Source organism: Gobius niger (assembly GCF_951799975.1).
Source record: "Gobius niger genome assembly, chromosome: 9".
NCBI classification, from domain to species: Eukaryota; Metazoa; Chordata; class Actinopteri; order Gobiiformes; family Gobiidae; genus Gobius; species Gobius niger.
The window spans coordinates 19,905,923-19,917,447 of record NC_136860.1 but is presented as its reverse complement, the minus strand read 5'-3'; the positions used below and the strand labels follow the sequence as shown (position 1 = coordinate 19,917,447).

Sequence of the window (11,525 nt, the reverse complement as noted above, 5' to 3'; positions counted from 1 at the left end):
TTGAAATAAATTTCAACATGAAACAAGACTCTTTTTTTTGGCCCCATTTGTTCGGAAACTAGAATGAAAAATAGGATGAAAGCCAAGGCAAAATGAGCACAAGTGTCAGACCCTGCAGACAATCCAAAAAGTTTGATCCAGTAGAGAAAGTAGACTATTTATTCTCAATATAACCATAATTGTGATTTATAATGGAGGAGGTACAAAATGTTGATGTTATAGGAGAAGAGATTGTGACAATCCCATCTCGATTGCTATACTTGAAGCACTGGAGGAATCAGAACAAAGCCTCTGGAGTGGCCCATGTTGGTGGCTAAATGATTGAAATATGAGGAACTGAAAAGACCTCTTTGAAGATCAGTTGTTCCCTATCTCCAGTAAAAAGCCAATCAATTGAAACACACCAAAGAGATGAAACAAATTGCCACTTTTTAAAATCATAATATGCAATCGTAGCTCTCATGTGGCGTCATATAGGCGATCAGGTATTAAAGACATTTGCATTTATATTATATTCAAAGTGGCTCATCTGATTATTGTCAACACTCTTGAATTTAAATCATGAAAAGGAGTTAGTCGACGGGATAAATAGAAGCTTTGTCGACAGAGCATATAGAATAGACAATGAAAAATATCTTAAAGTAAAAATATGGTTTTCGGCTACATCTACTTAGATACTAAGATTACTATAGAATTCAGTAGGTCAAACAAGAAAACAGCAGGATATACAATCCAGTACTACACTGAAAGACTCAATATTATTTTTATTAGCATTACCCAAATCTAACATCAAAATAGTCACAAAAACGAGGATGAAAAAGTGACTAAAATGTGACAACAAAAAAGCGATGAAAGTGCAGCAAAAAATTGACAAAAACGCAATAAAAAAGCCACATACTATCAACAAAAATGTACTAAAAAACAAGAATGTGACAAAAGAAGCGATGACGGTGCAACAAAAAAGTGACAAAAAATGAAAGTGCAGCAAAAACACAATAAAAAAGCCACACAAAAAATCAACAGAAAAAGTAACAAGAAAGCAACAAAAATGTGACAAAAAATGTGACTCAAAAATGGCAAAAATGAGACGAAAAAGAAAGCGAAACAAAGTGATGACAAAGTGGCTACAACGCAAGGAAAAAGATCCGTTTAGATCTTGTAGGTCTTAGCTTTCAAATGATGAAGCTTTTGCACAAATGCACAAGTAAGGTGGTAAGAGGTTAAACAAGTCTACAGGCCTAGTTGAAAGCATGAACTGTGACAGGCATCCTATGGAGCCTACTTGAATAGACATACATATATACTTCTTCTTGGATGTGCCACTCCAGATGCGCATGTGACGCACGCACTGCATGCTCTATAAAGCAGGCGCACGCGGTCGTCTTTGGCTTTTCTTCGCGCGTCATGTCTCAGGACGCGTCCGCAGCTCTGAGCGAGGGAGACCACCAGCTTCTGTTAGTGAACGTGACCCTGGAATTTGACGGGACGCAAACCGGGTACCACATCTGGCCCCCAGGAATCGGCATCGCGGTCGTGTACGGGGTCATTATTACCGTGGGTCTTGTAGGGAACGTAACTTTGATGAAAACATGTCTTCTGGTGAAGTCGATGCGCACGGTGCCAAACCTGTTCTTGTCCAGTCTCGCGCTCGGGGATCTGTTGCTCCTCATCACGTGCGCCCCGGTTGACGCCAGCCGGTACCTTGTGGACCAGTGGTTGTTCGGGCGAGTGGGCTGTAAACTCATCCCCTTTATCCAGCTCACCTCAGTAGGGGTGTCTGTATTCACCCTGACTGCGCTCTCTGCAGACCGGTAAGACGCAACACACTAAGAGTTAAGAATAAAAAGAGTGCAAAAAACACGAGTGAATATTATTTTACAAAGGAGCAGGTGCTTCCAGAGTGGCAGAGTTTCTTGTTGAAACGAGACTAACGACTAAGTCCGACTTGAGTGACGATTTGCTGACTTGATTCTATCAACAGGACGAAATATAAACCTTGGACTCGACTTGCTTGAACAACAATGTGTCTGAACTTGACCTGAATTGGGCCTCAATAGAAAACACTTGAAGTTAAAGTCTTCAAACATTAACATGAAGCATTCTTTGTGAAAACTCAGCTGAGCCACATGCTGTCGGACTGCAGAAACACCAAAGCAGTAAAAATATATATATTAAAAGAAAATCCATCTGGTAAAAATAAAAGAGTAAAAAGCTCCAAATTCAAAGCATATGACTTGATACTTGTGACTTGCAAAACAGTAGGACTTGTTCTCATCGACGACTTTGTTTTAGTTCACATAAGAACAGCACTTAACCATGAGACACATGCAAATGAAGAAATTATGCTTGGTTGTCAATCAGTCATTTAAGTCTTGAGCTAAAAACAAACCAATACAGAAGCAGGCACAAGCTGAAATGAGTTGGAAAGTGATCAAGATCCAGATGTGCCCATTTCACTGGGACAGAGCGTAGCCAAAAGCAGATCTTATAAATATTAACTACATTTTGAAGAGTCATGTCTTCATTTGTCCAGAGGTATAAATGGTGATGATCGGAGTACAGTCGGGGCACATGGTGGGGGTTCTGTTTAAAAATGAATACCATCTTGTATTGTGCATTATGAATGATGTGTGTGAGTGAATGTATGGTGGTGGTCAGAGGGTCCGTTGGCGCAGATGTGTGTAGTCGCGAAAGCGCTTCTGACAGTCTCCCCCAGGGGAAACTGAAGCTACAAACGTAGCTTTCCACCACCGAGTATGGAGTGAATGTACAACTGTCTCATGTAAAGCGCTTTGTGACCATGTCTGTGAAAGGCGCTATATAAATAAAGATCTTCTTCTTCTTCTTCTTCTTCTTCATTATACAGTAGACAAAGAGCCCACACATTTCTACAAACAGTTGTGATTGTTTCTCTTCTTCTTACTCTTCTTCTTCTTACTTAATTTGATGAAAATAAATTTGCCCTTTGGACAATAAAAACAGAAAGAAAAGAATCCTAGCAATATGACTGATCAGATCCAGGCAGTTTCTCGGATAAGTTATAAGTATGACTGAATGAATCAAATTTATGTTGATGCTGATGTTTCCATTACGTCTGGGTGGATTCTGATTACCACATACTAGTTTGTGAATCATATACAATGAATACATTTTATGCAGGCTTTTTAATAAGCTTCATTGGTCAGAACTGTTCAGGGTGAAAGGGGGGTTAAAGTAGGAAGAAACTTTCAGCAAATTGTTGGGAGCTGGGACACAAGCCCACAATATGAGCAGCCACCTTAGACAATCCACTGTACACATTGAGGATATTTTTGTAACGAACTAAAAACAAAATTTAGCTTATATATCAAAATGGGAGAAGGAAGAAGTAAGGAGTTTGAATCCCTGTTAAAATATATAGTTATGAAGCTAAAGCGCAAATTCAACCTGGAAGACGTATCTGCAGCCTTCATTCATCGCCTCATCAACGGTAACCTTCACTAATCATCCAATCACTGCCCCAGCTCAAGCCGCACCTTCACGTCAGGGACGAGGGGAGTGTCGTATGAAAGAGATGCACTTCATGTATTGTGTAGTTCTTGTCCTTGCCTGTTTTGTCTGTAATGTACTGCTGTGTGTTGTGGCTTATATGTTTTGTATTTTGTATGTTCTTGTCTTGTTTTTTATGGGACTGCGGATGGAAATTAGCCTTGAGCTAAATCCGGCATATTTACAGCACTAGTTGTCTGTTCATTAATATGCACTGTCCCATTCAAATAAATTAATAAATGAAATGAAATGAATCATCACAGCTGCTTATTCCTGCTTATTGCTTATGCCAGGATCCCCTTTTTAAGCCCCCCGGTCAATCACTCGACCATTTCCCAGCCGCGCTGCGCCCCTCCTCCGCCCCTCCTCCGACTGGCCTCTCCTCAGGCTCTGCTCATCGGGGCGACCGTCCTGGGCTCAGGGGGAAGATTCTGGCCAACTTCCATCGATGCCATGTATTCCATATCGTTAATGCAATCTTCCGCCGGGGTCCGAGCCCCAATCACGTTTCATGTTCAATAAAACCTCTCTAACGCAGTCTGTCTTTGTGAGTCTCTTCAGGTTGAAATCTTTGTGTCTCCTACAGGTACAAAGCCATAGTGAAACCGCTGGACCTGCAAACCTCCACTGTCAGCATCTGTGTCCGTGCTGCTGCCATCTGGCTCCTGTCTGTCACGCTGGCCATCCCAGAGGCAGTCTTCTCAGACCTGCACACATACACCACCGGTCACACCAATGAGACCTTTGTGACCTGTGGACCGTACCCCCAGATTGGAGACATGCACCCCAAAATCCACTCCACAGCCTCCTTCATCATCTTCTACGTGGGACCCCTGCTCATCATATCAGTTTACTATGTCTTCATCGCCCGCAGCCTCATCAGGAGCTCCAAGGACCTCCCTGAAGAAGGACACCAGCACATCAAGAAACAGGTGTTGGTCTCATAACAATAAAACCAATACATTGATTTTACTCGCTTACTTCACTTGACGATTTAAAAACCCTCTAATTCTATGTGTTTTCAGATGAAGTCACGGAAGCGCTTGGCCAAGACCGTGCTTGTGTTCGTGGGTTTGTTTGCGGTGTGCTGGCTGCCCAGTCACGTCATCTACCTTTACCGCTCCTACCACTACGACCAGGTAGACACTTCCCTGGGCCATTTCATCGCCAGTGTTACCGCTCGCATCCTGGCCTTTGCCAACTCCTGCGTCAACCCCTTTGCCCTGTACCTGATGAGCAAGAGCTTCAGCAAGCACTTCAACAGGCAGCTCCTGTGGTGTCGCCCTGAGCCGCACCAGCGCAGCCAGAGCAGCAGGAGCACAAACATCACCTCTGTGTGAAACTGGCCATGATGAGTTATGTGTGAGCAGGGCCGCGTCTAGCTTTTACGGGGTCTTGTGCAAAATCTATTATGTTAGGTACCACTCAGAAATAATAATAGATTGTAAAAATTAAGCTACTAAAAGAATATCAGTATAGTTTTGGTACAAGAACACTTTGAATTCAGAGTCTTACTTTCTGTCCCGAACAGCTAAAAAAAAAACCATGGTGGTGAATGTGGATCATTATTATTTATTTATTTATTTATTTGAGCATACATTTTGCTCAAAAGAAGTAGGCTGAAGCAAAAGCTTATGAGCGCCTACCCCCAACTCAAAATGATGAACTTTTCATTTCTCATAGTATAATCAGTGTAAACAAAACAACAACAAGGAACAATAGCAAAGAAAAGAAAACAAAAAATGAAGAACTCGTTTCCTTTCAGTACAGCTTTTTGACTCACAACCACTGTTTGAACTATTCACATAATAACAGAACCAAACACTATTACACTATTACTATTTCCTGCAAGATCGCTACAAAGCAAGTAACAAAGCGACCATTCATATATTTCTTTCAGTTTCCAATGCCAAATATCAGCCACGTTCACTAGTTTTCATGACATAAGGGCACATTAATACACGTATTATAGTCCGTGTTCTTGTTGCTCCAGTTGTCATTACCAGGCTCAACACACTTTTAATCTCTGTGCATTTTTATTGTATTAGTATTATTTATATATATTTTATTATGTACAGTGTATGATGTGACCCCTACATCGAGTGGTGCGTTAAAAAGCCGGGTGTAGAGCGGGGCCAGTTGAAGATTATACATGTGTCTACCCACCTGTGGAATTTTCTAGACATTGTGCTTCACTATTATTGTGTAGTTCGTGTTTTATTGTGTAATGCCTTCTTAAATATTTATTGTAAAAATCACAACACAGTAATTACCGGTACCGTCTTGTGGTCATTTTTCAGTAGCAGTTGTGATGTCTATTTTTCTTTCATAAAGTTGAAAGAAATGATTTGTATCTCAGATTAAAAGCAAGGAAGCTCTGTTGAGTTTTCATCCATTCAAATACTTCTCTGACCTTTTCCCGTACGATATAATTGATTAAAGATCACAGCTTTGTGTGCAAAACCCACTGGAAGATGCTAACAAAATGTCAAGGCTTCACTTTTAATGGTCTTTGAACTTGGGCAGTCAGAGAAGAAGGTGACATATGAGAAGTATTCAGTCCATTTTATTATGAGTGTCTTTCCTGGGTTTATGCAGGGAGCAGGGAATTTATATTCTTTATAATGCTAGTTTAAAGCCCAGAATCTGCATTTCAATACCACAATTATATTTCAGATTTTGCTAAAGATTATACACATCTTTCTTTAGTTAGGTCATTTTGTTGATGTTTATAACTTCACTTCCTTATTGAACTCCTGATGGCCTTGTGTATGAAACTGTTCATCAGTCGACTGGAACTGGCCAGTAGATTACGCAGTCTCCTCCCTAAAGGCATTACCTTGAAGAGACTGTGTGATGTGTGTGTAGGGGTCTTCTCTGCTGCTCTCCCGATGCACTGGAGGCTCCTTCCGTACCACACAGACCAACATTTTCAAGCAATAAGGGAAAGAAAAAGGATCTCTCTGCTGATGAAAAGCGTGAAATAGTTGACTAGGTATGAAAACCTTTGATATTTCACGAAAGATTAAGCGCAATCATTGTACTGTTACATCAGCAAAACATGCAGTTGTCTGTTGAATGATTGAACCTGTGGAGTAAAAGTTCAAGAAACATAGTTTTGCAAAGAAACTTGGATTTATTAGAAATGAATGTAATGCTGCCAAAGGTGATCGGGCCAAGTTAGATCTGTTTAAACATCCCTTTTCCTCGCTCCAGTGGTGACCTTTTCACGCTGCCATTTAAATAAATGTCCCCTGCAGATAAAACTCTCCCCTCAGTTTCTCCTTTTCCACATGAACGTTTGTAGTCAAGTGATGCAAACTTCATACCGTCACCATGTATTCAGTTTATGTTTTATGTTTTATTAAAATGATCCCCATTAGCGCAGCCAAACTGTCGATTTTCTTCCTGGGGTCCAACATTTGATTAAAACAACATATAAACATATAAACCATTTTAGAAAACTTTACACATGTTCCATTCTCGGTACAGAATTGAAAATATATGCTCGATGTATATATGTATATGTATGTAGTATATACACACACATTATTGGTCAAAAGTTTGGAGACGCTTTTTTTAGAAATAGTTTTTTGTTTTATTTCAAAACCATTAACATTGTACGTTCTCACGGAAGGCATTAATTTATGAATGAAGACATGTTTTAATTTAAAAAAAAGTTGAAATAAATTCTTCAAAATTGCCGCCTTCTGCTTTGATTACTGCTTTGCACTTGTGACATTTTCTCAATGAGTTTCACGATGTCGTCACGAGAAATGGTTTTCACTTCAGACTGTTTCAGATGACGACCTTGTTATATGAGGCTCATTGAGAAATGGCGAGAATAAAGGGAGGCCATTTTGAAGAATTTAAAATACAAAACATATTTTGAGTTTTCGTTTCCTACATGTGTTCATTCATGGTGTAATGTCGTTAATGAGAATTAGACGTAAGAAGTAAATAGAGTGGGAAAAATAAAGAAAAGCTCACACATAAAAAGTGTTCCCAAACTTTTGACCGGTAGTGTATTTACTGGATCGAGAGGGTTGCCTCGGAGGTCACGTCAACAGTCCTTGAGGCAGACCAACTCCCCAGTGGGGTGAGAGGGTTGATTCAGAGTCTAAGGGCCATCCCTCAGGGCAAGAGTGCGACTAGGAATTTATGGCCCACACAGTCACTACCTACTGAGGAGAGGGGGAGGACAGAGAAAAGGAAGGACTGAAGAAAAAAGAATGGAAAAATGGCAGGAAGAATAATTTTCTTTCTACAAGTCATATAATTATTACCCCCCCACACTTATATTTTATACTATATACATTTTTTTTGTCTTTTCTTTCCTTAAAGGAACCGGCCACCATTTTTACATTCTGAGATATGTTCTTACCTGAGCTTAGACGAGTTGATGCGTACCTGTCTGGTCTTTGTGCGTGCCCTCAGTCAAGCAAAACGACCAAAGATGTTGCTCGCATTTGGCTTCTCCCAACATATTCCTTTAGCTCCAAAAGGGGGGTGAAGTTGGAAGCTACCACGCTCCTCCACGGGCACGCACAAAGACCAGACAGGTACGTATTAAGTTGTCTAAGCTCAGGCAAGAACATATCACAGCATGGAAAAACGGTGGACTAGATGCAAGTTGGTCATTTTATACTCACTACTGCCACCTCAGGTCTTACGCGTAACTGCTGTCTCTATATTAAGCTCGTGCATGACGGCACTTTGGACCCGAAGTAACACCTTTTGAGTGACAGTGCAGGATTTTAGAGGCAGTTGTGGTGAACAGGTCTGAGCTCATTCTACACATTAGGACATGGCTGGAACATTCAATCAATATTATTGAAATGCACACTTTCCCCACAAAAAACAAACAACAATAAAAAAAAGTTTTTAAGTGTTTCTTCTGTTTCAGCTTGATCTGCCAAGACCAACACTGCTCAGTCCAATTGTTGTTTTGTTGAATTTCTCAGCTGGCAGATACCTATGTGAACGTCTTTGAAAGATGAAGGTTTGTCATTGTAGGAAATGAAGCATCTGCTCAGGGTGTCAGTAATAGAGCAGAAACGCCTTGATGCTGCGAGGTAGAAACAGGCTGGCCACTGTGTGCAGACGACTTCTCCCCAGACAGCGGCGCACTGATAAGCGACACAATTGAGACAGGGAGCAGGGACCTACACAACAGACCCCAGACATGACCTTTGCATTTCACACAGAGGGGAGAAAAATGTGCCCCTGAACGGACACCTTTTCAATACCTTTTGTCAGTAGTTTTGCTCTCACTGAACTGTCGGGCTCTGCAATGTCGAGGGGAGTCTTCCCATCTGCATTCCTCCAGCTCCGGTCTGCCCCATAGTCCAGGAGCAGCTCGACAATGTCCGGTTCTCCTCCTCGCACTGCAGCATGCAAAGGACTGTCCTGTCTACTCCCTATTTGTACATCTGCCCCTGAAGGAAAAAAGCCATGGTACATTAAAACAAAAACAAATTGTCTGGGACAGAAAAGAGATGCTTGATTAAAAGTATCTATCGGTGAGAATCTGTCCTATCTTGAATTAAGTGTCAAATATTCTGCCACACATGGGCACTAAAAGAACAAAAACACTTTAATTAAGCTGACCAAAAGGGTTACCTCACCTGAGAGCAGCAAAGTCCTTACACAGCCCAAGGCCCGGGCCAGACAGGCAGAATACAGAGGAGTCCCCAACACAGGCAGCTCCAAGTCGATGTGCACACGACAGGACAGCAGCAGCTCAAGACATTCTTTATGGCCTGAGAACAAGTGCATTCAGTAAATAAGTGCCGTTTTTAAGTACTGAATATACTAAAACAAACCCAAAACTAGACCCAGTTGAAATAAAAAACTTGTTATTTTCTTGGTTGTCACAATAGAAAGTGGTTACCTTTCTTGGCAGCTTCGTGAATAGGAGACGCCAGCTGATATGAGTGGTGAATGAAGGCTGAACTCTGAAGGACTAATCTGACACAAGCAGCATTGCCACTGCTGCAGGCATTGAAGAGTGGTGTGGCGCCATCTGTTGAAATCATATTCACCTGGATTAAAAAAAAAAAGTGTTTACAACCAATAAATACATTTGTCCGGAATGTGGCAAACTCATTCTGATTTATTCTTTACATTTGCTCCTTTGTCCAGGAGAAACTTGGCACAGGCGTAATGTCCGCCCAGGCATGCCTCGTGGAGAGGAGAGAGTCTGTCCATTGTGAGAGTATTGACGTGGAAACCCTGCAGAGAGCAACAAAGAGAATAGTGGAGTTAAAGCTTTGTTGTATCCCAGTAATTATTTAAATATGAATTCATATGAAAAACATGTAAAACCAACTTCACCTGAGCAATGAGGTCCCTGAGATGAAGCAGTCTGCCCTGAGAGGCTGCCTCATGCAAGGGACTTCTGTCTGCCCACGGGTCTCAGGAGAAAAAAGTTCAATATTCTTATTTTTTGACATTCAGACTTTGTGTTATGACATTGTAAACAGCAATCCTTTACATAGTTTAAGACAAAAAAAAAAAGACAACAAATATTTACATCTTCTGTATGTTGCTGGTATTGCACATTTATCTAAGCCTACAACAACAAATATAACTTACCAGCCATGAGAGTATTGCATACCATCCCTCTGTAGATGTGTGAAGGCCATGGCTGTGAGGACAAGGAGTGCTCTGTCTGAACGAGGGCCATGATGAAGACAGCGAACTCCTCCACACCTCAGCTGGACTGAAGGAGGGAGCTCAAACCCACGGTCAGCTTTCCTCTTTTTATCTGATCACTACCTCCCCCACACAGACACCGCCCGCCTACCCCCGCAAATGAATGTAGTGGTACACCTTGATATACTGCATGAAAGCAAGTGGAAGAAAACTCCGGTTGTCCTGGAAAACTCTCACTCCGTTTAACATAAGGTTACTCATCCTTTCCAAGGGCAATTTTGTCGACTAATGGAAATAATGTCAATGGTTATAAGACTTTTCTATACATTGCAGGTGCCCAATAAACACAACTGTAGGCTATATGTGTGTTGAAGTGTAATTAACATTGTACTGAAGTATCCTCTTGTCTATCCATTCCACAATGTCACCCGTATTTAAGTAATGCATGTACCGTAGTTTTAAGAGGGATTTGAGCATGCTGCTTTCTCATCAAAAACACTCCCCTTAAATTATAATTTCCCTCTCGACTATATATACTAGTATAATAGTATTGTATAATAGTGTTCGAATTTTACATAAATACAGGAGATGTTAAAACAGTAACATTAAACAATTCTTAAGCCTTTCTTTTAAAGTTATAATCTCAAAACGATAACATTTAAACTCAAACTACAATCATTAGCTCTCAAGAATCCTCGTAGAAAATACCAAATACTGTCCGTTTTCACCCTCCTCCTGTTTTGACAAATTATCTTCATTCCTGAGAGCCGCCCAACCTGTTTCACAGATTTGGCTAAGCAGTGAATGCCTTTAGGGCAACGAGAAGAATGGGTAGAATGACCGCCTGAATCCAGACAAACAATGTACAAACATGGGACAGACAATAAAGATCTCTTATCTTATGAGCAAGTAAAGTAGGGCCTGCAGCCCATTTCCTTTGATATTCACCCCCAAAACAGACACAATTTATTAAGGTCGTTGCTGAGAATGGGATAGAAAGATATTCCAACCTTCTCTACACAAGGTGAGGTGGTGGGCAGACGCCTGAATGACTCTGCAGTACAACCAAAACAGGGCAGGTATAAGTAAAGGTTTATCCAAATTGTGTTTTAATGTAAAATGTATTCATTACTATACTATACCATAGTTGGCTTTGAATAAAATTGGCATAAAAAAACAGCAAAAACAGTGTTTACCATAAATAAAATGTTTAGTAAAAAAATAAAATGAGGTACATAACTTGCTTTTTAAAAGGCAACAGACTGTGCTTCATTACTAATTTACAATCCAAATGTAAGTATTAAAAGGTAGCAATAAAAATACCCAGTGTCCCAAATAAT

General features: G+C 40.7%; 2 protein-coding genes across 2 annotated transcripts; one reads left to right on the top strand and one right to left on the bottom strand.

Annotated features, from left to right (window-relative positions):
* The first annotated feature begins 1,366 nt into the window (after window positions 1-1,366).
* On the top strand, window positions 1,367-4,935 carry LOC306967474 (gastrin-releasing peptide receptor-like). Its single transcript, XM_079562529.1, has 3 exons — window positions 1,367-1,811; window positions 4,115-4,460; window positions 4,554-4,935. Exons 1-3 carry the CDS (start codon window positions 1,405-1,407, stop codon window positions 4,866-4,868), a joined length of 1,068 nt encoding a protein of 355 aa, XP_079418655.1. The 5' UTR covers window positions 1,367-1,404; the 3' UTR covers window positions 4,869-4,935.
* A 3,633-nt stretch (window positions 4,936-8,568) lies between these two features.
* On the bottom strand, window positions 8,569-10,216 carry asb11 (ankyrin repeat and SOCS box containing 11; the record flags this gene model as incomplete). The annotated part of the gene is made up of 7 exons (XM_079562649.1): window positions 8,569-8,693; window positions 8,778-8,966; window positions 9,156-9,290; window positions 9,422-9,572; window positions 9,655-9,762; window positions 9,865-9,944; window positions 10,126-10,216. 7 exons carry the CDS (start codon window positions 10,214-10,216, stop codon window positions 8,569-8,571), a joined length of 879 nt encoding a protein of 292 aa, XP_079418775.1.
* Between the last annotated feature and the right edge of the window lie 1,309 nt (window positions 10,217-11,525).